We start from the raw sequence: 27,878 nt of genomic DNA, 5'->3' as shown, positions 1-27,878 counted from the left end.
GGGATCCTATATCTTCTGCATTATACAGCACGGGACGCCGAAGGTTTCCAGCACCAGCTGTTCATGAGCCGCCAGCGTTCACAACAAATGCGGTTATTCGGATCGGTTTTGCTATTTTGTTTTCTTCTCTAAGGGATCCCATACCTGTATATGAGCTCTATAATAGTGTAGGTGCCTGAGATGTCACCAGTAGACTATAAAGTTCAGTTGGTCCATATACGGGTTTATCTGGTTAGACTTTCCCTAAAGAAATTTCAGTAATACCTGCACTGGGCACCAAAGTTGTACCAGGACCCTGTACCTCCCCAAAGCCAATGGGGGCACTAAGCAATGGGTGGAAGAGTTGCGTTGGCGCATTGTTTTTATTATGGCTCAATGTAGCCGGGCAACAAAGTCGCACAACCCGAAGCTGTTGTTAAACTTTTCCCCTCTCGCCCTGGTGCTTAGAGATACACGGAGCCAACAGATATATATATATATAATACTGTCTCCGTTACAATCTTACACGTCTCCTGTCTCTCCGAGTGGGAGGATGTGGTGCATGAAAATTGCTGTTACGATGTTTTGTTTCCTCTCCAGTTTGGAGGAAAAGTATGTGTTACCTTTGCCATTCAGCCTTAGTAATGTACCAGACTGTCTGCCCAGCACACACAATGGGGCTCATTTACCATGACATGGCCGAAACGGAGCAAAGTGGGATTTTCTTTTTTACACTTTGTACCTTGTCGTACATCTTGTGCCCTAGTGTGAACATCATGTTGCTTCTACAAAGGAGTGCAGATAGTTTCACCTGACTCTCTATGCAATGGTATCTGCCCTTCATACAGCGGGGGTCATGAGGTGGCCAACACTTGGGTGCCCCCTGGCATGCCGGGCAGCCTGCCATGTGTACGGTAGTGATAGGCGAATTAATTCGCCATGCATGGATTTGCGGCCAATTTCCACATTTCGGCACCTCTGAATTGTTTCACGAAACTGCTGGAAAAATTCGCAGGCAATAAAATTCGCTGCAACAAAAATGTAGCTTGTGTAAAATAATTTTGACGCCCATTGACTTAAATGCATTTGGAGAAAAAAGTCGCATGTGTAAAAATTGGTTGCGCATAAAAATTGTCGTGCGTCAAAATTATAATAACGCCCATTGTCTTCAATGCGTTTTGCAAATTTTTCGGCAAAGCGGGACAGATTCGCCCATCGCTAGTGTATGGACACTAATGTTTGTAATTTTGCACCTTTAGCACTGAACACTTGTTTACACTTGTAGACAAACATAACTGTAGGGGGAGCAGACTCCGTGAATGCGGGGTCACTGGGAGCTCAACCTTTGTATCTGATTATAGAATTTCCAGTGTCTTTTTTATTATTAAGTAGTAACAGAAAGTTCATTTGGTTTAACACCTGCTAACACCCCTCTTATTAGCAGAGGTTGTTTAACTAAAGATAAAAACCTCTGTATGAGCATTTCCTTTTCATCTACGCATTGGGAATGGGATTATATTCCTTGCAAGGACCAATCATGGAGTAGCTTCTGTTTTTCTGTTTGCCATGTTTAGCTAAACAACAAAATAACAAAAATCATATATTTTTTTTAACTTTTCGTTTGATCTTAATTTTTTTTATAGTTTTTGAATTATTTGCCTTCTTCTTATGACCCTTTCCAGCTTTCAAATGGGGTCACCGACCCCACCTAAAAAAAACAAATGCTCTGTAAGGCTATACCTTTATTGTTATTGTTACTTTTTATTACTCATCTTTCTATTTGGCCCCCTCCTATTCCTATTCCAGTCTCAACAATGAATGGTTGCTAGGGTAATTTGGAATTTAGCAAACTGGAGAGCTGCTGAATAAAAAGCGAAATAACCACAAATAATAAAATATGAAAAACATTTGTAAAATGTCTCAGAATATCACTCTCTACATCATACTAAGGGGCAAATTTACCTAGGGTCGAATATCAAGGGATAAATTAACCCTCGATATTCGACTGCCGAATTAAAATCCTTCGACTTTGAATATCGAAGTCGAAGCATTTATTGCAATTCGATCGAAGGAATAATCTTTCGATCGAACGATTAAATGCTTCGAATCGAAAAATTCGAAGGATTTTAATCCATCGATAGAAGGATTATCCTTCGATCAAAAAATTTATACGAAGCCTATGGGGACCTTCCCCATAGGCTAACATTGGCCTTGGTAGGTTTTAGGTGGCGAACTAGGGGTTCGAAGTTTTTTTTTAAAGAGACAGTACTTCGACTATCGAATGGTCAAATAGTCGAAAGATTTTTAGTTTGAATCGTTCGATTCAAAGTCAAAGGTCGAAGTAGCCCATTCGATGTTCGAAGTAGCCAAAAAAACACTTCGTAATTCAAAGTATTTTTCCTCTATTCCTTCACTCAAGCTAAGTGAATGGGCCCATAAAAGTTAATTTAAAGGTGAGCAATCCCTTTATAATAACAGGCATAAAAAATGTTCAGCACAAGCTCTGTACATTGCATGTATGTTGGACAAGGGGGTATACTGCTTCTTTAAAAGGATTGTTCACCTTTAATCTAACTTATTGTATGTTACTGTATGTTATAGAATGGCTAATTCTAGTCAACTTTCCAACTGACCTTCATTGTGTCCCTTCTGACTCATTCCAGCTTTCAAACAGGGGGCACTGACCCCTGCTAAAAATCAAATGCTCTGTAAGGCAACACATTCAGGGTAAGACTGGGCTAGATCTGCTCCCACCTGCCAGACAGTCAGCGCTCTGTTATCTCTCCCGCCCGACTAATGCAAGAAAAGCAGGTAGACGCTGCTCGAGGGCAGAGGGAGGTGGATAGAGGAGGGTTTTGGGCATCTGGTGAGGGGGCAGAGGGGGGGTTGTGGGCCCAGAGCTGGTGTGTGTGAGGGTCAGACTGGGCTGGCGGGACACCAGTAACACCAGTAAAAAGCCCAGACCCGCTCCCCTGATCTGCCGGCACCAAAAATCAAACAATAATGTGCGGCACACTGCCTGCTTCAGCCTGTCCCTGGTGCTAATCCTACTCAGTAAGAAACCTGTGTGTGAGGTACAGAGGTGGACCTCTGCTAATAATGTTGCTCTGGGTTCTGTTCTACAGGTGGTTTCTAGCGCAGTCCCTCCAGCAAAACTCTTTCATATCATGCACTTTCCATCAGCTCTCAGATAGTTTCCTCCCCTTCTAATATTATTATTAGAGGAGCTGCCAGACCGTAACATTTCATCTTCGTCTCCGGCATTTCCTGATAATTTGTTTTATTAATGAATCGCCCACGTTTTTCCTCTGTACTTTTATTAACAGGGGAAACTCACCTAAAATATTCTTATAGCCTTAAACTAAGCAGCTCTACTCTTTTTCTATTTCTGCTTTGATTATCGGTGGGATTTAAACTGTCATGTGGTTGCTACTGTCAATTCTATCTAGTTTCATATTATAATGTGTACAGGATAATAAAAATGTATTTCTGGATGGGACATGTGATTTAATAGTTACTTCTTTATTTATATGACAAAGCAACTGTTCTCTCCTCCTTCTGCTATAGCTATCTGTATAGCAGAACATTCTGTCCCAGTGGTTGCACAGATCCTATCTGATCCCCATTGTAAGCAGCAGTGTAAGCAGCAGTCCTGCCCTGCTTTATGGCAGCTGAGATTCTAGCTATCTGTATAACAGAACATTCTGTCCCAGTGGCTGCACAGATCTATCTGATCCCCATTGTAAGCAGCAGTCCTGTCCTGCTTTATGGCAGCTGAGATTCTAGCTATCTGTATAACAGAACATTCTGTCCCAGTGGCTGCACAGATCCTATCTGATCCCCATTGTAAGCAGCAGTCCTGTCCTGCTTTATGGCAGCTGAGATTCTAGCTATCTGTATAACAGCATTCTGTCCCAGTGGCTGCACAGATCCTATCTGATCCCCATTGTAAGCAGCAGTCCTGCCCTGGGATGGAAAATGGATAATCAGCATATTAACCCCAGGTGTTTCTATGTAATTACTACATAACTGGATAATAAGCATATGAACCCCCACACAAGCCAGAAAGATCACTGCAAAAATGGCCAATGAGCACTCAAATAATTCCAGACATGCCAGTAAGATTAATGCAAAAAAAAGACAGATTGAAAGCATGACCTCGAGTACACTACACTCACCTACAGCAAAGTTTTTCTTTCCCAAGTCCCGCACTGCTTGGTTCTCTTTCTGCCTCAGTCTGCTTCCTGCATCTGAAGATAAACATCCAAGATGTCCATGTCCGTGCGTTTCATGGAAGCAGAGAGGTGGCTGGGAAGCTGAGGAGCTAAGCAATGCGGGACCTTCATTTACATTACAATTTGGGACAACGGGATGTGTGCTCAAAATTTGGACTGTACCGTAAAAACTGGGACATTATAATAAATAATAGTAAATATAGTATAACTATACAACAATGAAGATGAGATTCTAGCTATGCCTTTGGGGTCAGAGTGAAGCTGGCTATAAACAGGTGTGTAGTGGGCTTTAAAATAGTATCTGATATTTCAGGTACACAAAAGCCCAAACTAACCCTCACAGTGACTGTCTATGGCACCTTCCAGCAGCCCGTCTGGCCGTTGACAGAATCGACAGATTGTCAGTCCAGACCTGGATATACACATAATAATAATATTGTAAGAAATCCCATTATTGGTATGTGGTCCACTGATCCCAACTGATATTCATGTGGTTGATCATGTCCTGTAGGAGGTTGCTTGGTTTTGAATTATGAACTGACTGAAACAGTTAGAACACAAAAAGAGCTGAACGTCACATACGTCTTCAATGGGTTAATCATACCTACCAAATGTCCCAGTTTTCGCAGAACAGTCACGATTTTGAAAGCTTCGCCAGCAGTCGAGGATTCTTACTGCAATGTGCTGAGTTTCTCTTTGATCTCCTGCAATGATGCCAGTAAAAGGAACAAAGTTTCTGCTTTTAGCAGAGAGCCCAGAATACTCAGCACCTGCGCTTAAGATACATTTGTAACTATGTATGATAAGCAAGGAAAATTGCTTTAAAAGAAAATCAATAAAGTTAAATTGTAATTATTTAAGATAAGCAGGTCTGATGGGAGAACTGAGACTTTTAACTTAAAGGGCAAAACACCCTAAACCTCCAGAAATGTGCCATAACCTGCCAGATATAGAAAACAGACATGGTATTTAGGGGGTGTTGACACAAAATGGGTGTGATAAAAATTTAATTTTATCCCTCTTTCCGGTTTTCACATTTTGGGAGGTATGGTTATTTAATTTGGGGGCTAGCTTTGTTTGGGATAGTCCATGCCCTTTAATTATTATATTATTAATTATATTATTAATTATATCTATCTGTAATTATAGAATGAGGAAAATTGTCATGTGACTGGGGAGTCCAGTCAGTATTTAGAGCAAATGAGAGATTGAGGGCAAGTGCCCTGTGAGGTTACCAGGAAGTACTTACAACAAAAAAGAGAAAGAGTGAGGGAAAATGTCCTATGAGGTAACCAGGGAGTATTTACAGCAAATGAGAGACTGAAGGAAGTGTCCTCTAAGGTAACCAGGAAGTACTAGTTACAGCAAATCAGAGAGTGAGGGAAAATGTTCTGTGAGGTAACCAGGAAGAATCTACAGCAAATCTGAGGGTGAGGGAAAGTATCCTATGATGTAACCAGTAAGTATTTACTACAAATGACAGAGTGAGAAGAGTGTTCTCTACGGTAACAAAGAAGTACTTACAACAAATGAGCGAGTGAGGGAAAGTGTTGTGTGAGGTAACCAGAAAGTATCTACAGCAAATGAGAGGGAGAGGGAAAGTGTTGTGTGAGGTAACAAGGGAGTATTTACTGTAAATGAAAGAGTGAGGGAAGTGTCCTCTAAGGTAACCAGGAAGTACTTACATCAAATAAGAGAGTGAGGTGACCATAAATAATATAAAGCAAATGAGACAAAGGGGCAAATTCACTAAACGCCGAAGCGCCTAACGCTAGCGTGAATTCGCTAGCGTTGGGCATTTTCGTTACTTCGCCGATTCACTAACGGACGCTGGCGTAACTTCGCTAGTGTTACTTCGCAACCTTACGCTAACCCTGAGCGCAACTTCGGATTTTAGTGAATTTGCGTAGCGCTGGCGAAACTACGCCTGGCGAAGTGCGGTGAAGCGCAACTACGAATCTTAGTGAATGTCCCACAAAGTATCCTCAGTGCCAGATTTACCGGGCGGGCGCCCCTAGGCCGTGTGGTCCTAGCACCCGGCCGCAAAGTCCTAGCACCCGCCCACACAACCCCTTGCGGGCGCACAGAAGTGACGGAGCACTGGGGAGCTGCACGTCCCCAGTGCTCCCCATAGAGCGGCTGGGTGGCAAGCCACCCCTAATAATCCCCTGCCCTAGGCCCAGGCCTTTGTAGCCTCACCACACATCTGGGCCTGAGTATCCTATGATGTAACCTGAAAGTATTTACTACAGAGAAGAAGTTCAGAAAAGTGTATGGTAACCAGGAAGTATTTACTGCAACGGAGAGAGTGAGAAGGGTGTCCTCTAAGGTAACCAGGATGAACAGCAAATGAAACATATTAGTCAGATAACTATTTTCTCGATTTTTTGAGGGAGAAAGAATACATATACATGTTATTAGTTATCTTGGAGTGAATAGTCAATTCCTAACAGTATATGCTAGTACATAATGCCATATTAACACTGCTATTATAAGGGATTTAATCCATGTTGGTGAATGTATTTAGACAAAGAGCTTGTGCAAACGAATCCGTGGAGTGAAAGACTCTCCTCCTGATCCAGACATACGATCGACTGCTGAAACATCACATATATAGTGAATAAAGTGCCCCCTCTTGTAAAATATAGGGATATTATAAGTTACCGAGGAGTTTCATGACCATATAAAAGCACGAGGCCGAAGGCTGAGTGTTATTATACAGGTCATGGAACTCCTAGGTAACTTCTAATATCCTCATATTTTACAACTGGGGGTACTTTATTTATTATAATACACAAGTTTCAGTGAGTCATGTGACAGAAATGACATCAGAACTCACCGTTTATAACTGATGACATCAGAACTCACCGTTTATAAGGATATCATTTACAAGATATTCATGGCTTTTGTGTATTATAGGAGTTTACTGGCCAATGAGCTCAACACTTCTGTGTGTAAATGGGAGTAATAGCTAAATTGGCTTTAGAGGCCTGACATCTAGGTTTAGAAGCTCCCTAAATGTGTATTAATGTGTGAATGGTAACATTAAAGTGACTAGCACTAGTCCAAGTGCCCTGCATCTTACCATTGGTCAATAGTTAACGCAATAGGGTTCCCTTTCACCTTAGTTGCACCACAACTCTTCTATATGGTGCTTGCAATACATGCACATTTCTGTGTCTTTGTGCCTAACGTTGCAATTTTAGACAGTAAATATTGTATATTAACTGTCATTGTTTTGGGTAAATTCTGTAGCCCACTAAGGGGGGCATTAGGCATATAACTATCTGTTATACCCTGTATTTCCAGTTTTGGTTCTGCCTGCATTGCATTTCATCTACAGGTAAGTGTTATTTTCCTCTGGGAATGATCTAACTGATCTAAATTTATAAACTGCAATGGAACCACTAGATAGTTAGGACCAGTTAGATAATACATAGTCTATTCTACTCAAGCAGGATGAGGGACTGATAGATGAATACTTTACAGTCTGTTGATATCCATTAGGTCTTGCCTGGTGTTGTAAACACTAAGGGGCACATTTACTAAGCTCAGGTGAAGGATTTGAATGAAAAAAACTTCGAATTTCGAAGTATTTTTTTGGGTACTTCGACCTTCGAATAGGCTACTACAACCTTCAACTTCGTTTCGAACTAAAAATCGTTCGACTATTCGACCATTCGATAGTCGAAGTACTGTCTCTTTTAAAAAACTATTGACTGCATACTATCGCTTAAAATCTTTCGAATTGTTCGCTTTTTACTCTGATCGATCGAACAAAGGATTTGCGGTAAATCCTTCGAATTCGAAGGATTTAAATTCGAGGGTTTATTAACCCTCGATATTTGACCCTTGATAAATGTGCCCCTAAATGTATTGAATTATTTAACCAACTTGTTTATTAACAAAAAGGTAAAGCATTCCCACGTAACAGAAATAACACAGAGCACAGTAAATGTTAATAATTTAATAAATATGTAATAAATAAATGTAATATTGCAGAGCTTAATTTAATAAATAAAACACAAGTCAATAAATAATAAATGTAACAAAAATGGCAAAATATATAGATGTGCATTGCACACATAGATTCAGAATTATTCTTCTGGCCTCTAAATGGACTCTTAAAAAGGCAGATAATTAAAGCGGAGGTTAAAAGGAAATGAACAAGTGGTTCTAAAGAGGAGCAGAGAGAAGGAATGAGACTCTATAAGAGAAAGAGAGAGTTGTGTGAAAACATAGAAAGGTAAAGGGAATAATAGAGAGCCCAAGACAGTAAATAAATAGGAGTTCTCTAATGAACAATATAAAGGGTTGTAAAGGAGGGGGTGGAAGAGAAATAGGAGAGAAAGACATATTCCAAATGCAACTACTAGGGATAGATAAAGATGGATGGGGATAGCAGTAGACAATAAACTTAATTTTAGAGAATCCCAGAGTATTCCACATCAGCATTATTTTTAATTTGACCAAAGAGTACAATTCACCCGATGGTTCCAACCCACAGGCAGAGAACTTCTATATTCTATGAGGTTCGTATTCTAGATACTAGAGAAAACCTCTGACGACAGGTGCATTACTAGCATCACACAGTGATAATAGACCAGGGTTACAAAGACAGCCGGGTATGAGCCACTTTAAAGAACAAGTGGTGAGAACGGGTCATCCCAAAAACCATAGATCTCAATTCATCCAAACTTATGTAAGCTAAGAATCCCTTTATAAGAACTCATGCTGCATGAGAAACCCTTTATCCCAATACACTTTGACTGAGAATCCTTCATCCCAACTGTAGTAGAACATAATGATATATATGTATAAATACTGTATATAGACATGGTCCTGTAGTGCTGTTTGCATGGAGATAAAGTCCGTTCTTCTTCTCCATTAGATTTTACTCAGTGCTCACTGGATATTTGTATATCCTTAGTATCGGTTACCATGAAGAGTCCTAAATAATTGTCGTTCTTATCATTAAGTTCCCAGGATATATCTGTGTTGTCAGTCCAGAGTTTGGTGCTGAGGCTTTCTCCCTTAAAGAGCAACTGTGTGGTCCCATAAAACTTGGTTTTGTGAGCGTTCTCCAGGGTCATGTTGACAGTCAGTATGGGGCTACTTTCATCTCCATTCCTTAAGACGTTCAGAGAAATCAAGCCATCCTTCTTACACCCGTTTGTGACACGGCATATCACAGATATCTGGGAGTAGATATAGTAGAGGCCCGTCCTATGGATTACAAGCTCTGTAGAATCACTTGAAATGGCAAAATCTTCATCCACGTGCACAGTGTCCACCCCGTTGGGAAACCAGGTCCAAATTCTGTTCTTCAGAGCAGCTATGGAGGGGGAAAAAAAAGAAATACATTTAATTCCTACATCTTCTGAAGTTTATACAACATTGGGTATCAAGTGTTTTGTAACACCATAACCTTGGATAGTTATGAATATAGATACTTACTGCTGTTTGGCACAAGATGGGCTCGGCTCGACTAAAAGAAAGAGAGAGAAAAAAAAATCGTTAATATAAATAACTCCTTTGAACCAGATAGGCTTATATACTGCCAGAAGGGCTACCCTACTGCCCCCAGATGTATATTATTCACTCTGAAAAAAAAAAACAACATAAAACCCATGAGTAGTGCACTAGGGTGCTAGGTTCCCAGATAGTCTAAATAATATCTTGTCCTGCTCCCATTTTAATTTGACTGTTGCAATAAAAACAATCACGCGGAAGACCCATAGGTATGTTCTACAGCCCAGGAGACAGTCACACTCACCTTTACATTTCTGTTATTGGCTATTAAATTTTGAGCGATGGGTGATGGTCTCTCCCAGCCAATGTAATATACACCAAAGGATCCTAAAGTCAGTATGATGAGAACCACAGATATCACCAGGCAGTGGTCTAGACACCGGCACCTCCTCAATGAATCCTGGCTTTCAAGGTCTGAAGAATTCACTGGTAGGGAAAGAGTGGTCATGGTGGAAGCAGAGCTGAGACTGGATTGAGACAGGGCGTGGAAGTGTATAACAGGCAGCTCTGAGCTTCTGCAGGTTTTATACAGAAGCAAAGAGAGGAAGTTCAGTGCTGGGGTTTCCAAGACGAAGCAAAACCATATGAACCTAGTGGAGAATTCCACTGTGCAACCGAGAGAGAGAGCGAGATCTGTGTGGGTGTCAGAGAAGAAACTAGGAGGACGATAAATAGACACAGAAGGAAAGGATGCAAGTGTCTGAGTGACTCTCAAGTTATGTGATGGTCAAAAATGTTTTCAGGGAAAGTAATAATTTAATGGCACAGTTAGTAAACTCACCAGTAAAGGGGCAAGCATTGGCAAGGATGATGATAGCTTAGACCTCCCAAGCATATAGTTCTAATGGCTAGCCATCTCTTCAAGTAAATATGTCACCCTCCACCCCAGGGGGCAGGGGGTAAAGCAAAATAAAAGTGGTGATAGGTGAGTGTAACTTAAACATGCAGACATTACATCTCTTTGCATTAAGCACACACTGAATGATGCAGACATAACATTGAGCAAAAGTGACTATCATTACAATCCAAGGCTGCTGCCGCAGAGGTTAGAGCAGCTTCCACTAGTAGATTACTATAGGCTCTGTGTGGCCAATAAACCATTATGTTCCCCTAGTAAACAATTCTATCTTCCTGGAGGACAATGCCCCTGTTAAACAATGTTTTTATTTTGTTGTAGATGTTAGCCATCCAAACCAGTTTGCAGTTGGTCTATTTTCTTATAAATTATATTTATTTGCTGACTTCTTAGAAAGGAACATGTGCTTGGATCAGTGATCTTTAGCGTTTAGCCACAGTCATTTTTATTATTCATTTTTATATTCCAAGTACATGACAGGTTGCAATGGTCGGTGATCAGTCTGAATTCACAATCGGGTTAAATCAGTTAAAAGATAAGAAGGGCAAATGCAATATTATTTTATCAACAGATACCTTGTTCAAAAAAATTCTTGGTAAATTCAAGACAATATTCTACGATTTTTGACATTATATGGGTGGGGTGGTCGAGTGTACATATGGGGTAACCATATAGGACTTTCATCAATATGAATATTTATTTATCGTTCTTCCCAGCCATTCCCTCCAATCTGCACCCAAACACCAGCCATTTGCCTGATGCTAATCCCTTTTTTGTTCATGACTCAGGCCTGTCCCAACAAAATAGTAACACAGAGGTAGTCATTTATAGTTTCAGGTTTATATGAGAAATCTATTAGCAAAGCAGGGTGGGCATTTACCTAGATCTTTCAACAATAGATCGTTCCCTAATAATTATTATTACATTCTAGTTTTCTTGTGAGTGTGTGACCACAAAGGTCTCCATGAAACTATTGTATAAATTCTAAGCACCGCATAGCTAGCATGTGAAGGAGGGGGGGATAGGGCACAGAGATAGCAGAATTCTGAGATAAAAGTAAATTCTAAACAGAAATTTGGGGTCCTACCAGTATTCTTAATATACATGTTTATATCTGCACAGAGACATGTTTGCCAACAACCTAAAGTCGAGGGACCCTATAATGTCCTTACTGGGGCCCAACCATGTTAAAGGTTGCTTTGCCCCAAGGCATAGCTGAAGAGAGGAGGCAGAGAAAGTAGCCCGGATCCTATCTTTCGGAAGTGTTAGGTGGTACAATCCAAGCTTTGTCTGGGCCAATCACAGGATGAATTCATGCAGACTGCAGGCACATTAAAAACTTTCCAGCCAATGGTAGAGATCCATGTTCAGTTGGCTAATGGAGATTTAATAAGATCTTGACTTGTATTACTGTAAGCTAGATGGTAGAGTTGCAATGAGTTAAAAGGTAGGGAGATGATCATCTTCATGGAGAGGGGATGACCCTCCAATTGCGCATGCGTCCACCCTACATGCAACTAGGCATGTCATAAAGGGAGGTGTGTTGGAACATATCAACAATGTCCCTACTGGCAAATCCACTACCATGGCGTTCAGCAGCTTCTTTGGACCCATGGGGTTACACAGCTCCTTTGGACCCAAAGGGCATAATTTTTCTAATCTCCCATTTCCAAGTTGTATTTTGCAGTTCTATAAGCTGCCCCTACATATTTATAATTCATCGTTATAAACCTTTATTATGAAAGGGAAACTGTAATTATTTTACCAACACAATTTGTAGATTCCTGAGTCACTTAAGGTAATGGGTATATATAAAAAACATACACACCATTAGATATGCAGAATTTCATTTGATAAACAGTCCTCAAGGTATGAGCAGAAGAGCAGGGCAAAATAGATGGGAGTTTGAAAGGGGAAGTGGGAGAATCTGAAAAATTCACAGAGACTTGATGTGCAATACAAACAGCTGCGTGAAGACACACGTGGGGAGAACAGCAGGATATGAAACCATATATTTATGAAATAAGCAAATATTGGACACCAAAAACAGAATCTCCAGTTATTAACCAATAACACTCTCACCCCCAGTTATCATACATAAATCTCTGTCTAACATAAGTTATTGGGGACCGTTTCATTAATTTATGAGTGAATTCTTCCACTGCTGCTCCGTGTGTTCTTCCCACTGTTGTTTCGTGTATTCTTCCCACTACAATCGTTCTAGAGGATAAAACTTCATGGCCACATAACACTGTGTCATGTCAGAGATATTTGCCCAAAATTTAAAATATAATTAACCAATTACCCATGCTGTTGCATTTAAGGGGTCATCATCCAACCTGGAAGCAGTTGGAGCAACACATAGACCAGATCTCTATTGATCCATGGGGGTATCAGTTGATTACATGAAAATTCACCCATGCTTGGTGTCACTCTTACCAGAAACAACCCAACCAACACACATGGGCAGAATCAGTTTACTACATGAAAACTGACCCATGCTTGGTGTCAGACTTACCAGAAACAACCCAATCTAACACATGGACCATATCTATATTGGTTTGTGAGGGAATCAGTTGATTACATGGAAATTGACCCACAGGTGGTGTCATTCTTACCAGAAACAACCCAACCAACACACAGACCAGATCTCTGTTGGTTTATGGATGGAATCAGTTTACTTCATGAAAATTGACCCTTGCGTGGTGTCAATATTACCAGAAACAGCTGGGATATTATAATATTTAAAGCTGATCTCCTGTACTAGATGCTTCTAAGGAGTTAAAGAGGATGCTCAGAGAGACATCATCTGGATATTAGAAGCACTGAGAGTCACGCTACTGAAGTATGTGACTACAGCCCACCAAAAGTCTTAAACAGTCCCTGGCCAGTTGCCCTATTCCCCAGATAGAGATGACAATGGCTGACCTAGACTGGTGTCCTGCTTGGGAAAAAAATGCACAGTTATCAGAAACCATTTTTTAATCTAAATAATCAGAATCAACAATACCACATACAGTATAATCACATTTCAACTGAAAAAAAATCCCAGTGTAACCATCAAACCACAGTTACATTTTAACAAGACATCATTTCTTGTACATTTAATAAAGGCTGGTGCATAGAAAAATGTGTGCTAATAACTTCTTTGTTTAGGTTAAGACTGCAATAATCCCAGAAACAATTGCCCAAAATAATACAAATAACTGTCCATTCCATTTTCACATATTATAACACATTTTCCAGTTGCCATTTTGTATAGTACTGTATGGATCAGACAGTGCTCCTTTGCATGTTGATACCTGAGGAATGTGGTAAAAGATATGAATCTTAGTTGGGCAGCCCAAAGGATGAGCCCCAATTTACATCACAAATGACCTTGAAAACCTTGAAAATGGCAAGGAAATCATGTATTTTCCCCTGTATAATAACGCCCTGTGTCCTTTGGAAGGAAGTTGTAGCCAGATATATTGTTGAGGGTCAGTCACCAATAACTTACTAAAAGAGGGATTTGTGGTTTGGTGCGCTGAGTGGATAATACGTCCCCAATATCTAAATAAATGCATTTATTATTTATTATTTTTTATTTAGATATTGGGGACGTATTATCCACTCAGCGCACCAAACCACAAATCCCTCTTTTTCTACAATTTTGCGGACCTCGTGTGGACCCGCATAAAAACACTTTGGTGCAGCTAAAAGTTTTTTTTTTTTCTGATTGGACTAAGCGCAGCGTTCACACCTAATTGACAAATTGTACCAATAACTTACTATATTTTTATGAGAGACAGAAATGCAATATAGAATGAGTGAGCCAAAATGTTCTTTTTGCAGTGAGACAGCCAAAAAAGTTGTTTAGGATTACAAAGTTAGCTATCACAGCCAAAATCAAACACATATTAACAATCTGACCAGTACAACCTAAACATGTTTAATCAAACTACATATATCATTTTTTGGAAAAAACTGCAGGTTTTAAAAAAATCCCTTACTTTGTCAAATGGGTTTTTTCACTGAGGGAGGCCATACTGAGACTATAACAGAGACTATAATATGCAAATTTCAGGAGCATGCTCAGATTGTAACACTGCTTTGAGTATTCTACCCAGAATGCCTTGTTTTAGTAAACTCCTCCACTAGAAGTATCATGAGATTTCCCTATCTTGTCCCCTGCTGGTGATGTTATTATGCAAATGAAGGGCACACACTAACTTCCAGCAGGTGGCAGCACTACTGAACAGCAGCTAACACAGAAGTTTGGCTGATTTGAAAATAGCTTAGAAGGGTTGATAAGCAACAAGGAATTTCAACTGAGCATGTGCGAGATTTCAGAGCTGCAGTTGGCTGGGAAGATATAGGTAGGAGGAGCCAATGAAATCCAAGATGGCTGCCTCAGCTAGAACTGCAGTGGAGATAGGGGAGATTTTGCAGAAGGTATAGTGAGCTGATGATTTACATTATACAAACAATTCTAACTGTTTTAAAAATTGGATTTCTTGAACTTTCACATAGTTTATTTACTTAGTAAATTATTTTAGTTATGATTGGTGCCCTTTAAGGATGCCTTCTAGGGGGAGCCAACCAGTAATTTATTCTTAATTCTCTGATGTTTGTAGGCTGTTAATATATAGAGGTGCTCTGCAGGGGGTGTTACTTCCAGCAATGTTGCTTAAGATTTCTCTTTGGGGTTTCACACCATTGTAACATTCCATAATGGTCTTTAGAACTATGAAATCCAGTGGTTATCCTTCACCCATAGTATCATGTATAGTATTAGTGATGCTGGGTAGCATGTGAGACAGCCACTGTCTTTGCAGGTCATAGGTACACTCTGCGTAGGTCACAAGGTGAGGTTATCGTGTTACATTGAGGACAAAGTTTCTTCGTTCCCTGAAGACCAAATAGTAAAGTAAAATCAAAACAGGTTTATGGGAGTTTTCTTGACATACTTCTTTCCTATACCTTCAGAATGTGATGTAGACATGTAGATATCAAAAAGTTTCTATATTAGAATGTGCAAATACGTGTGAATATTTATATAATACACAAAAGCCATGAATATCCTGTAAATTATATCCTTATAAACGGTGAGTAGTGATGTCATCAGTTATAAACGGTGAGTAGTGATGTCATTTCTGTCACATGACTCACTAAAATTTGTGTATTATAATAAATAAAGTACCCCCAGTTGTAAAATATGAGGATATTAGAAGTTACCTCGGAGTTCCATGACCTGTATAAAAACACTCGGCCTTCGGCCTCGTGTTTTTATATGGTCATGAAACTCCTCGGTAACTTATAATATCCTTATATTTTACAAGAGGGGGTACTTTATTCACTATATCACCAACAACCTGTGTTCATGCATTAATATGGATGAGATTGGCGGGGAAGAAGTAGAGGCTACAGAGGGCAGGTTGGAAAACAGAAAGAATAGTTACCAGTTATAGTAATGGGATATTAAAGGCTTCAGATGCACAATAGAATGAATAGTTGGCAGTTGCCAGTGGCAGTTAGGGAGTAAATAAAGCTACTGAGGATAAGAAGACATTAGAAAATAAAAAATTATAAGCAATAGTAAGGTGGGTCTGCAAGCAACAGGATGGACGACAGAAAGAATAGAAGAGGAGAATAGAAGGCTACAGAGGATTGGTGGGTATATAAGGGTAAAAAAGTAAGTTGGGTGAAGGAATAGTTACCAGCGCTCGGAGCCAACAGCCCTCACAGTGAATGTGCCAACACTGAATGGAGGCAACAGGAATGTTGTATGAGTCCTGCAAAAAATATACGGGTTATACCATGGGTGTTCTTGAGCAATTCACACGAGATACACTCAGCATTTGTATTTGCTTACGAGTCTAATGTAAAATAATTACCATATTTGCTGAGGGTAAAAATGGCCTAAACCACATACACTGAGCCTTTGCTTGCATATTCCCTGTTTAGCTCCCGGCCAATCAAGAGTAAGGAAAATGGCATATTCATAACTAAATTAAACAGGCACTCATCAGTATAGTTGTATAATGTGGCACTGGGCTTGAAACCCCTGTGTTTGTGCCCAGTAATGGTACAGAATGACATGGCTTTCAGCCTATAAGGAGTCTGGTCAGTGTTGATCCCTGGCCAGATAATTAGGTGGGACGTGTGTAAATGGCTACTGCTTTTATAATAGATGAACGTGCAGATCATAGTGGGAAATGATGGGGCAGATGTTGGTGTGTGTGCGCAAATTGCGAGATGACTGTGTCTGGAGAAAGGCCATGGATCCAACTGTGGAGCTTGGCTCATGAGAAAGAGGGAAAGAGAATTTTATCTCTGATGGTGAACTGTGAGTAACAGCTTTGTAGCAGTGTGAGATTCCAGTGTCTGCAAGCCCTGTCAGATAGACTACAATTTCATATATAAGAGACTGTCAGTGTCGGACTGGGGTACCTGGGGTCCACCAGAGAGTCTCACCCCAGGAGCCCTCCAAGCCGCTATCACTGCCGAAGGGCTGATTTAGCATGTTAACCACAGACATACCAGGAAGAAATGTCCAATCAGCTTATCAACCCCAGACATGACAGTAAGAAATGGCTAATCAGCATATTAAAGGACCAGTAACATCAAACTTTTTTTAAAAAAAATTCATTAGTATACATTGAAAAAAAACCACCAAGACAAATTAAACTTTAAATCGCAAAGCCTTTATTAAGAAATAACTTACCGAAACTCCGCTTGCACTTCTCTGCAGAAAAGGCGACACGGCAACGATCCATCGTGCGGTGCTCGATAGTTCCTCCCTGGCTACCTCCTATAAGGAAGGCAGGGAGGAGAAATTGAGCGCCCGATCACTTTCTGAAGAGGAGCATAACGGAGTTTTGGTAAGTTGTTTCTTAATAAAGACGTTGCGATTTTAAAGTTTAATTTGTCTTGGTGTTTTTTTCTCGATTTATACTAACAAATTTTTTAAAAGATTTTACTGGTCCTTTAACCAAGGACATGCCAGTAAGAAATGGCCAAAAAGCATATTAACCCCAGTCATGCCAGGAAGATCACTGCCGGAAATGAATCATTTGTTAGCTCATGCTCCTTGCCCCCTTTACCTCCAGCAAAGGAATTCAAAATGACTGTGTGTTTCAGTCGGACACAGGTCAACAGCCACGGGTCACAATAAGGGGGCAAGCAGATTGACAGGTGTGCGGGCCAGTTGCCATGAGCATGACGGGGTAAGCCAGAGGGGTGATGACAGGGCAGCCAAGCAGGGTAAAGGGTCCCTGCATTCCACAGTGGAACACATGACCATCTTTAACATTTTATATCTCCTTCTATAGGAGTTCTCCGTCCCAGTGGTGGGCCCAGCAGGTTGAGTGGGTGGCAGGCAGCCCCTAAGGATGATGGATGAAGGTATGGCACAGCCAGAAGAAAGGTGGGCTGGGTGCTGTTGGGAGCCCAGCAGGTCAACGTACGGCAGCGATGAAGGTAAGCTTTGAGCAGTGAGCGGGGCCCATTGGGTTTTTCCCCTGGTATACTGGTGGGCCAGTCTGACCCTGGAGACTGTTATATTTTTGTGCTGATTTGTGAAGACAAAGTACCCTGTCCATAGTTTATTTTAAGGCATTTTTGCGTCCCCAAAATCCCCCCCCCCCATTGTAAAAGCAATTTTCCAACATATGGTGGAGGATGCGGAGAGAGATTCAAAGCGACATACATCTGTTTAAAGTGCTGATGAATCCTTAAGTGACTTTAACTATAGATTATGTTGTGACTGTTACTGTTTTTCTGTGTGTTTAGCAGGAGGCTACAAGAGCTTTCTTAATCTTAAAATGAGCATAGAGAAGAGGCCAACAGCTGAAGTTGTTGCTGAGTGTGGTGAGCTGCAAGGCTCTTAAAATGCCTTCAGAGAAGGAGACTATTTTTTCCTGTGTGCCACAGAGAGTTTTGTATAGGCAGGATGCCTTAAAGGTACAGCAGCAGATTAAAATGCGGAAGCTGAAGAGGATGGCAGAGGCTAATAGCTGTAAATTAGGTTCTGGATGGTGTGAGCCAGATGTAGAAGCCATGCTGGAGATACCAGAGTTGGTGAGTGTGTCCTGACTTGTCCAGTGGCTAAGCAGCAAGAGGTGAGGAGGCCTAACAAAGAGAGTGTTGGTTGCTGTAATGGAGTTGCAGAGAATTTGGGCCTGAAGCAAACATTTTGGAATCGTTCTGCAAGTCCAGGATGTTTAAGTCATGTGGTGAAGGGTCCAGAATTGTTTTGAAAACATGAAGCTGTGTTTACAACTGTAAACATAAGACAATGTTAAATTCAGAGAAACTTTTGGGCAATGGGCCTAGAGATTGTTTGGGTGAGCTGCCTAAAAGGACGCTGCCTAAAAGAAGACATGGCAAAGAGTCTAATTAGGTTAAACATTTTATGAGTAAAAAGCAAGAGTGTGATGCAGTGACAGCAGCAGGTCCCTTTTTGTCATAAGTTGTATGTAACTTTGTTACGTGTGTACTCACCCGACAGATGGAAGAGGGTGTTCTCACAATAAAGAGTGTATAGAGTTATCAGTATGGGCATGCAAGCCAAGTGTGTACTCACCAAGCAAATGTGGCAAGTGTGAGTGTTTTTCAGTTTCTCTGTCAGTTCCTGGATTTTGTCTCTCATAGTTTTCAGGCATTTCTCACTAAGTACAGAAACATCATCAGCACAAACACACATGTATAATAGACATAGTGAATAAAGTGCCCCCTATTGTAAAATATAAGGATATTATAAGTTACAGAGGAGTCCCATGACCATATACTGGTCATGCAACTCCAAGGTGACTTCTAACATCCTTATATTTTGCAACGGGGGGTACTTTATTTATTATAATACACAGGTTTCGATGAGTCATGTGACAAAAATGACATCACTAAGCTCAAATTATAACAGATGATATCACTAAGCACCCCTTATATAGTGAATAAAGTGCCCTCTATTGTAAAATATAAGGATATTATAAGTTACAGAGGAGTTCCATGACCATATAAAAGCACGAGGCCGAAGGCTGAGTGCTTTTATAAAGGTCATGGAACCCTGAGGTTACTTCTAATATCCTCATATTAGAAGTTTTCATGGTTTTGTGTATTATATATACATATTTACTGTATATAAATATACAACAATAGCTACACAATAAAATATATCCTTTATACTTTGGGTAAACTACTTACTTAGATGTTGTGCAGGACGAGCCCTCGTCTATATCAGATTCTTCACTCTGGGTGGGATAGCTGCTTGCGGGGGACCCTCGGTATTCTAAAGAGAGGAAATCAAGATATGTTCCATGGACAACTGCTCAATGGTTGCTGTGTGTTACTGAATTAGAGGAAACTCAGTTCTTATTAATCCAAAGACGGGGGCGAAGAGAGTCCACCCATGTCAATGTCCATAGTAAGCAGGAGGCAATCAAAATGTTCTTTCCCACATCTTACAACATTACTCCTTATAAATGACTGACTGAACAGGCAAAATCCTTTTTAAGGTCGTCCTATACTCATATCAGCTCAGATATGGAAATAAACAAATGTATTTTGATCCACGCACCTGGATCAGTAGACAAGGGTTTCTCTGACCTTCGAATCTCTTCCTCCCAGTGGTTCCCATCAGAAGCATCGCCATTCCTTGCAGTGGGTGATCCCTCTATCTACAGGCAAGAGAGTGCAAAGAGTTGTGCTAAGCTAAAGATATACACAAACACCTTTATACTCTAGTTATAGCTCAAGAGCTAGTGAGCTGTAGAGTATCATGCTCCAAAGAACAACATATGTCACCTTCACTAAGGATATACCCAACCAAACCATTTTCCAATGTGCTCAGCAATGTTTTGGGACTGAAGCCTCATTTCTCATACCTGATAAAAGAAGGCTCCAGGTCAACCCAAGAGGATCCCTTGTGTTGCATCCCAGTAATTGGGGGCAGGATTTTAGTTATGCAGTTGTTAATGGGGCAAATTCACTAAAGGGTGCCAGAGACCACTTCTTCACATCGCCAGGAGCAAATTCGTTAGCCACTACACTATTTCACTAAAATGCAAAGTTGCATCTCAGCAGCCAAACAATGCTGAATTTGCTCAATCGTTACTTTGGCTGGGTGAGCATTTCACAATGAATTTTCGCTAGCACTCACACGCTTAGGTCAATTTGAATAGGGCGGGTACCTAAAAGTCATATGGACGTCTGTATTAGTAATGTTGGTGCAAATTTTTGAAGTGGCCACTTTTTCAAACACATGTCCAATGAGCAATAATAAAGACAGAAGAGATGCTCTAATGCCCTAGACATGAGCCCACTCAAACAAATGTGCCATGCCCCGTAAATTCGTTTTAAAAAATTGTTCACACATAAATCTTTAATAGTTCGGACTTTTGAAGGCTTTAACAAAGAATAGTCCCAGCCTTTTTTACAACTTTAATGAATTTCCGGCATACAGGATATGATGTCCCTGACATAAGATTGAGGAAGATGCAGCTTTGTTTTATCAGTTCGTCTGGTCTGAGGTGGCGAAGCAAACGAGGTAATGTTGAGTAAAATTTGCATCTTAGTGAATTTGTGACTGTTCATCAGAGGGAAAATTCGTCTGGTTATAGGGTGCGAACGAATGCTAGTGACGGTATGAATTGTCCTCTACGCCTGTTAGCGAATTGGCGATGTCCCTGCGGATGGGATTTCTGGCGAATTGCCGCTAATGTAGTGAATCTGCTCCAATGTTTTTATATCTTGAGAGCCTGGGCTATCAAAAACAAGGGTCAACTAAAGGGAAACATAATGTGCTCAACTCTTAATGATTTGCTTGAAGCGCAAGAAAATAGTAAAATACAAGATTTGAATCATATGCTGAATGTTTTTATGTTGAATTTGAAAAAGAGAAAGGCACAATTAAATGTGGTGGGATTGAGAAATGGAAGCGTAAAGGTTAAGAATGGCGGTACATGGGGTGATTGCAATTATGGCCAGTTGATTGCTCACTATTGCCCAGTGCCCTCAGAATTATGTATACCATATATACTCGAGTATAAGCCGAGTTTTTCAGCCCCCAAAATATGCTGAAAAACTCTACCTCGGCTTATACTCGGGTCAAGCGCAAAAACGGTCGCGGGCGGCTAAGAATAGTAGCCGGCGCTGAAGAATAGTCGCCGGCGCCTAAGAATAGTCTCCAAGAATATTCGCCGGCGTCCAAGAATGGTTGCCGGCATCCAAAAACGAGTCGCCGGCACCTCCAATGGGAGCAGAAACCCTCAATTTTTTGATTGAAACTTACCAGAAGCTGCTGCATTTCTCACCCTAGGCTTATACTCGAGTCAATAAGCTTTCCCAGTTTTTGGAGGTAAAATTAGGTACCTCGGCTTATACTCGGGACGGCTTATACTCGAGTATATACGGTAATATACACAGCCTTAAAGGAGATAAAAGACTCACCTCCCCATTGATTACTCGGACCTTCTTACACCTTCCGGCTCGTGCTGTAAGAGAGAAAATTGGTATAACAGAGAGGAAAGAGGTCGGACTGAATGCAATAAGAGTCATCAAGGGTCTTTATTTACCTCCCAGGCGTTCCTCCCGATTCCACTTAATCTGCTGGTAAATCTAAGGAAGAAAAATCATCCGATTAACTTCTACCTAAGTTATCAATAAAGAACTAACCCAACAAGCTCTGTAGATATAGAGGAAATGACAATGTTCTTCCAACATAATCCAATCTTTTAGACCAAATGATGCATTTCATACCTAGAGAAGTTGGTGGCTACTATTGAGAACATTAGGGCATGGACACATTTTATAATGAAATAGTAACAAGAATAACAGTTAAGCATTAAGAATTTTATTTCTCAAGTTGGTGGTACATTTTTTTCTCCGATTGTGACTCTATTATGTCTAATTCACCTGTTGCCTGTCCAGTTTCTGACCATCTTCGGAGCTTGTCAATGGGGACTCGCTGGCCAAATCTTCAGCTTGCTTTGGAGACTACAGTAAAAGGAAGAAATCATATCGTTTGATTAAATTCTAATTTTAGGTGGGAGGAAACACTAGTGATGCTCATATGGGCCCCTGACCATATTTTCATGTGCTTCCTCACTATTCATTCCATGCAGTTATAAGGGAGAAGAAGTGACTCATGGAATATGACTCAAGCTCAGATCCTGTGTAACTTCCTTATGACTTTGGGCACGTCAAGAGGCATAAACAACCTACACCAGTGTTTTTTTTACTTCACCCGTTCACATACAAATACTTTTGGACAATGTGTCACCCACACGGGAGGAGATTTAGCCCTTAATAAAGGAGAACTAAACCCTAAAAATGATTGTGGCTAAAAATGGCATATTTTATATACTGAACTTATTGCACGAGGCTAAAGTTTCAGCTTGTCAATAGCAGCAATGATCCAGGACTTCAAACTTGTCACAGGGGGTCACCATCTTGGAAAGTGTCTGTGACACTCACATGCTCAGTGGGCTCTGATTGGCTGTTGAGAAGCTAAGCTTAGGGCTTGTCACTAATTATCCAGCAGAAAATGAGCTTCCCTGGCTGTAATATAAGCTGATGCTACAGGTTTGCTGATTATTCAATTCTGATGCTAATTGCACTGGTTTCTATGCTGCCATGTAGTAATTATGTGTATTAATTACTAATCAGCCTTATACTGTAACATTTCTATTCTATGTGTACTGTATATTGTGAGTGGGTCCCTAAGCTCAGTAAGTGACAGCAGCACAGAGCAAGTGCAGTGAATCAGCAGAAAAGAAGATGGGGAGCTACTGGGGCATCTTTGGAGACACAGATCTTTACTGCTAAAAGGCTGGGGTTGACTTGGGTTGGTAAAGAAGCCCAAACATAATGTACAACATTTCTAGCTACTTCATTAGTTAAGCTTTAGTTCTCTTTTAAGGATAACATGTTTTGTTAGGCACCCCTTTAGCTAACCAGAAGGTTAAAGACATATATGAACATTGTTTCCTTTAAATAGTTTAGGGTTCCTCCGAGTGAATGATGGCCTGTTTATTTTAGCATTGCATTTACCTGTGTGAGGTTCTGAGTGGCCTCTGATGAGCTGTCTGATTCACTGTAATAACAGAAACATAAGTATGTGTTATACTGTATCTGTGCATTTGACCTATATAATAACCTATAAGTAATATATATGGGGAATTCGAGTAGTTGGGAGTACACCCATGGAGTGTAACAACCCAATCCCCAAAATCCATTGTTCCCCATCAAACAATCCTATTCTCCAATCCCAGGTATAATATTTTTGCTCATTTATTTGTATTTTGCTCCTCCCCAAAAACTGTCATAAAAGTGAGGCTGAGTGTTTCCTGTTGGGCATGTGAATGTTTTTAATAAATACGTGAATTTTTATGATGTTTCCTTATTAAAAGGGATATTATTGTATATGGGTTCCTATTAAACAGCTGAGTCAATATGTACTTGTTTCCAATGAAAGGTTCAGTAACAAGCTGTGCGTTTTCTGCTAAACATGTGAATCAGTCATTTTCTGTTTAGCAGGTAAATCATTCTATTTCCTATTAAAGGTGAAGTAAAGTCTAAATAGAATAAGGCTAGAAATGCTGTATTTTGTATACTAAACATAAACATGAACTTACTGCACCACAAGCCTAATCAAACAAATGATTTATGCTTTCAAAGTTGGCCACAGGGGGTCACCATCTTGTAACTTTGTTAAACATCTTTGCAAGACCAAGACTGTGAACATGCTCAGTGTGATCTGAGCTGCTTAGGGATCATCATAAATTATCAAAACAGCACAAGTCAAATAATATCTGCTTCAAGTAGAATCCCAGTTTATCTGTTTAAATCTGGCTCCATGATCTTTGTCCCTGCAGCTGGAGTTGGAAACAGTAAAGGGGATGTAAAGGCAAAAATAAAATCCAATACAAATCTCTACACAGTCGCCGACTGCTCTACAGGGAAACAAACAAAGCTGCTTAAGTTCTGCATGGCTGGGAAGTAAGGCGGGGGCTCCCCCTGCTGTTCATATGTATGATTGTTTCCCTGCAGAGCAGTTAGGGACCGTCTGACAATTCCTATCCACAGCAGTAAATGAAGGGAGAATTTCACTACATACAGTCAGGTTTCTTATAAAAACGGTACACATTTTTTAATTAAAGTATATTGGAGATAGGTTTCTTTCATATTAAAGAAAGTAAAAATGGGATTTTATTTGTTTGCCTTTACATGCCCTTTAAAGAAGTTGTTCACCTTCAAATTCCCTTTTAGTATGATGCTGAGAGTGATATTCTGAGACAATTTGCAATTAGTTTTCATTTTTCATTATTGGTGGTTTTTGACTTCTATTGCTTTTTATTCAGCAACTCTCCAGTTTGCAAGTTCAGCAATCTAGTTGCTAAGGTCCAAATTCCCCTAGCAACCATGCATTGAGTTGAATAAGAGATTGGAATATGACTGGGATAGGGCTTCAATAGAAAGAGGAGTAATAAAAAGTAGCAATAACAATAAATGGGTAGCCTTACAGAGCATTTAGATAGGGTCAGTGACCCCCATTGGAAAGCGGGAAAGAACCAGAAGAAAAAGGCAAATGATTAAAAAACCATAAAAAAAAAAAAAAGAAAAAAAGGAAGTTCAATGGAAACTTGGCTTAGAATTGGTCATTCTATAAATCAACTTAAAGGTGAACCACCTTTCCTGCCCTTCCCTGTGTGTCAGTCCAATTCCCCGGGTGCAAGGTGCACTTACCTGAGTGCCCGCTGGGTCAGATGATCCATCTCTTGCTGCAGGTGCTGTGACAGTTCCTCTTTCTGGAGAAATTTTTGGCAGAGGGGACACTGGAGAGGCAACAACACGGCCGACTTCTTATCTGCCCAGACAAACACAACGAATGGGAGGGTCAATGTATCTATACTGTAATCTCTTTACTTTGCCTTTTCACTGAGCCTCATTCACCGTCTTCCCAACCTCTCTTCATATGTAAAAATACATATTAATAATAATAATAATAATAATAAAGGTATGAGATCCATTATCTGGAAACCCGTTATCCAGAAAACTCTGAATTACAGAAAGACCGTCTCCCATAGGGGCAAATTCACTAAGATTCGTAGTTGCGCCAGGCGTAACTTTGCCGCACTTCGCCATGCGTAGTTTTGCCAGCGCTTCGCAAATTCACTAAAATCCGAAGTTGCGCTCAGGGGTAGCGTAAGGTTGCGAAGTTGCGCTAGCGTTGATTCGCTAAGTGAAGCAAAGTTACGCTAGCAAAGGCTAATTTGCATACGGCGCCAAATTCAAATTTCAATGGAGGAATACGTAGAATCACTACAAATGCCTAGAAAACCTTCAAAACATCAAATAAAATTTTTATTTTGCCCTACACATGTGCCCACTGTCTAGGTAAGTTGCCATGAGTCAGGAAATGTAGGGGGGAAGGAGGGGAGCCCCAAAAAATTTTTAGATCTTTTTCAGCCTATCACCCATAATGTAGAAAACACACCAGCGTTTTTTGGGACTTAGAAAAATTTTTGACTTTTTTTGAAGCAATTCCTATCTACTCTATTGCGCTTCACCTGGTCTGAGGTGGCGAAGGAAGTCTAGCGTAAAAGGTAGCGTTCACTACACTGTGCGCGTTAGTGAATTTTCGTAGTTACGTCCATAGCGAAACTTCACCAGGCGTAAGGGTGTGAAGTAACACTAGCGAATCTACGCCAGCGTTCGTTAGTGAATTTGCGCAGTAACAAAAATGCCAAACGCTAGCGCTTAGTGAATTTGCCCCATAGACTCCATTTTATCCAAATTTTGAAAAATGATTTCCTTTTTCTCTGTAATAATTAGGGATGCACCGAATCCACTTTTTTGGATTCGGCCGAACCCCTGAATCCTTTGCGAAAGATTCGGCAGAATACTGAACTGAATCCGAACCCTAATTTGCATATGTTGATTAGGGGTGGGAAAGGGAAAACATTTTTTACTTCCTTGTTTTGTGTCAAAAAGTCACGCGATTTCCCTCGCCGCCCCTAATTTGTATATGCAAATTAGGATTCGGATTCCGTTTGTCTGGGCAGATGGATTCGGCCGAATCCGAATCCTGCTGAAAAAGGCCGAATCCTGGCCGAATACCGAATCCTGGATTCGGTGCATCCCTAGTAATAATAAAACAGTCGCTTGTACTTGATCCCGACTAAGATATAATTAATCCTTATTGGAAGCAAAACCCAATAGGCTGGGTGATATGATTTTAGTGCCGCAAGTGATATGAACAGTGCCATGTGCCACAATGCAATCCATTAATTAAAGAATATGTGGCCACTAGATGGTGCTGTTTTGTTAGTCTTTCGATAAGCAGAGTAATAATGGCTGCTCCCAGTAAATCTCCCTCTGCAGACACTGCCCCTCCCACACGTCTACTATAGTTATACTAAACATTTATAGGACAATACAGAGTGAATGGAAACACTTCTTATACATTGGGCATATTTTCCATTGTTTTCTCTTCATTCTCTCTTCATGTTTGTTGTCAGATTAATGATTCAGTACATCTTATAGGGGGGCTCCTTTTGCCTAGAAAATCTCACTTTATTAAAATCACCAGATATCATGTCTCTCTACATGCAGCAGTTGGGTGTCAGATATTCACTGACAGTTAGATCCAATATATCTTATAGGGGGGCTCCTTTCCTAGCAGATGAATTAGAGCTCACTCAAATAACTGATTCCAGTACAAACAAAATGTAACAAAATAACTGCCTTTTGCACAAATTCTGCATGTAGAGAGACATGATGTCTGGTGATTTTAATCTGACAACATGCATGAAGAGAGAATGAAGAGAAACAGATGCTGAGAGAGGAATAGTGAAGATAAACTTGATTATTTCAGAAATGATGCAGAATATATTATTGATTATATTTAGAAAATGTCTTATTTTAGTATGCTGAAGCTTAAATTTTTCCTGAGAGATTCCATTTAACTGAAAGGTGAACCACCCCTTTAAGTGCTACACATATTCTTTTTTCCTCTTGACACACACACAGACACAGACACACACACAGACACACACAGACACACACATACATACACACAGACATACACACACACACAGACACACACACAGACACACACATACACACAGACACACATACACACACTCACACACACATACACACAGACACTCACACGCACAGACACACACACAGACACGCACACACACAGACACACACACACACAGACACACACACACACACAGACACACACATACACACACACACATACACACACACACAGACACACACAGACACAC

At 40.4% G+C, this 27,878-nt stretch overlaps 2 protein-coding genes across 6 annotated transcripts in view; both read right to left on the bottom strand.

Moving 5' to 3' along the window:
* Positions 1-8,166: 8,166 nt before the first annotated feature.
* On the bottom strand, positions 8,167-14,603 carry XB22061511.L (uncharacterized XB22061511 L homeolog). The gene is made up of 3 exons (XM_018253735.2): positions 9,991-14,603; positions 9,672-9,702; positions 8,167-9,549 (listed from the first exon to the last, which is right to left on the bottom strand). Exons 1-3 carry the CDS (start codon positions 10,192-10,194, stop codon positions 9,113-9,115), a joined length of 672 nt encoding a protein of 223 aa, XP_018109224.1. The 5' UTR covers positions 10,195-14,603; the 3' UTR covers positions 8,167-9,112.
* A 434-nt stretch (positions 14,604-15,037) lies between these two features.
* The window catches only part of XB22041735.L (provisional ortholog of ring finger protein 220 L homeolog), a 25,017-nt gene continuing 12,176 nt past the window's right edge, over positions 15,038-27,878 (bottom strand). For 2 of the 5 annotated variants that reach the window (XM_018253733.2, XM_018253731.2), the window contains exons 3-12: positions 25,327-25,447; positions 23,632-23,674; positions 22,495-22,575; positions 22,155-22,197; positions 22,030-22,073; positions 20,159-20,258; positions 19,786-19,870; positions 19,169-19,253; positions 16,302-16,376; positions 15,038-15,492 (exon numbers count right to left, since the gene is read on the bottom strand). In XM_018253733.2, the coding sequence (XP_018109222.1) occupies positions 15,421-15,492; positions 16,302-16,376; positions 19,169-19,253; positions 19,786-19,870; positions 20,159-20,258; positions 22,030-22,073; positions 22,155-22,197; positions 22,495-22,575; positions 23,632-23,674; positions 25,327-25,447 (749 nt within the window). In that variant the 3' untranslated portion in view covers positions 15,038-15,420. The remainder of the gene's footprint in view (positions 15,493-16,301; positions 16,377-19,168; positions 19,254-19,785; positions 19,871-20,158; positions 20,259-22,029; positions 22,074-22,154; positions 22,198-22,494; positions 22,576-23,631; positions 23,675-25,326; positions 25,448-27,878) is intronic. The other 3 variants (XM_018253734.2, XM_041587313.1, XM_041587314.1) reach the window with 3 other exon arrangements.

The sequence above is a fragment of the Xenopus laevis genome, chromosome 3L (genome assembly GCF_017654675.1).
Source record: "Xenopus laevis strain J_2021 chromosome 3L, Xenopus_laevis_v10.1, whole genome shotgun sequence".
Classification (NCBI taxonomy): domain Eukaryota; kingdom Metazoa; phylum Chordata; class Amphibia; order Anura; family Pipidae; genus Xenopus; species Xenopus laevis.
This window is presented reverse-complemented; position numbering and strand designations above follow the sequence as displayed.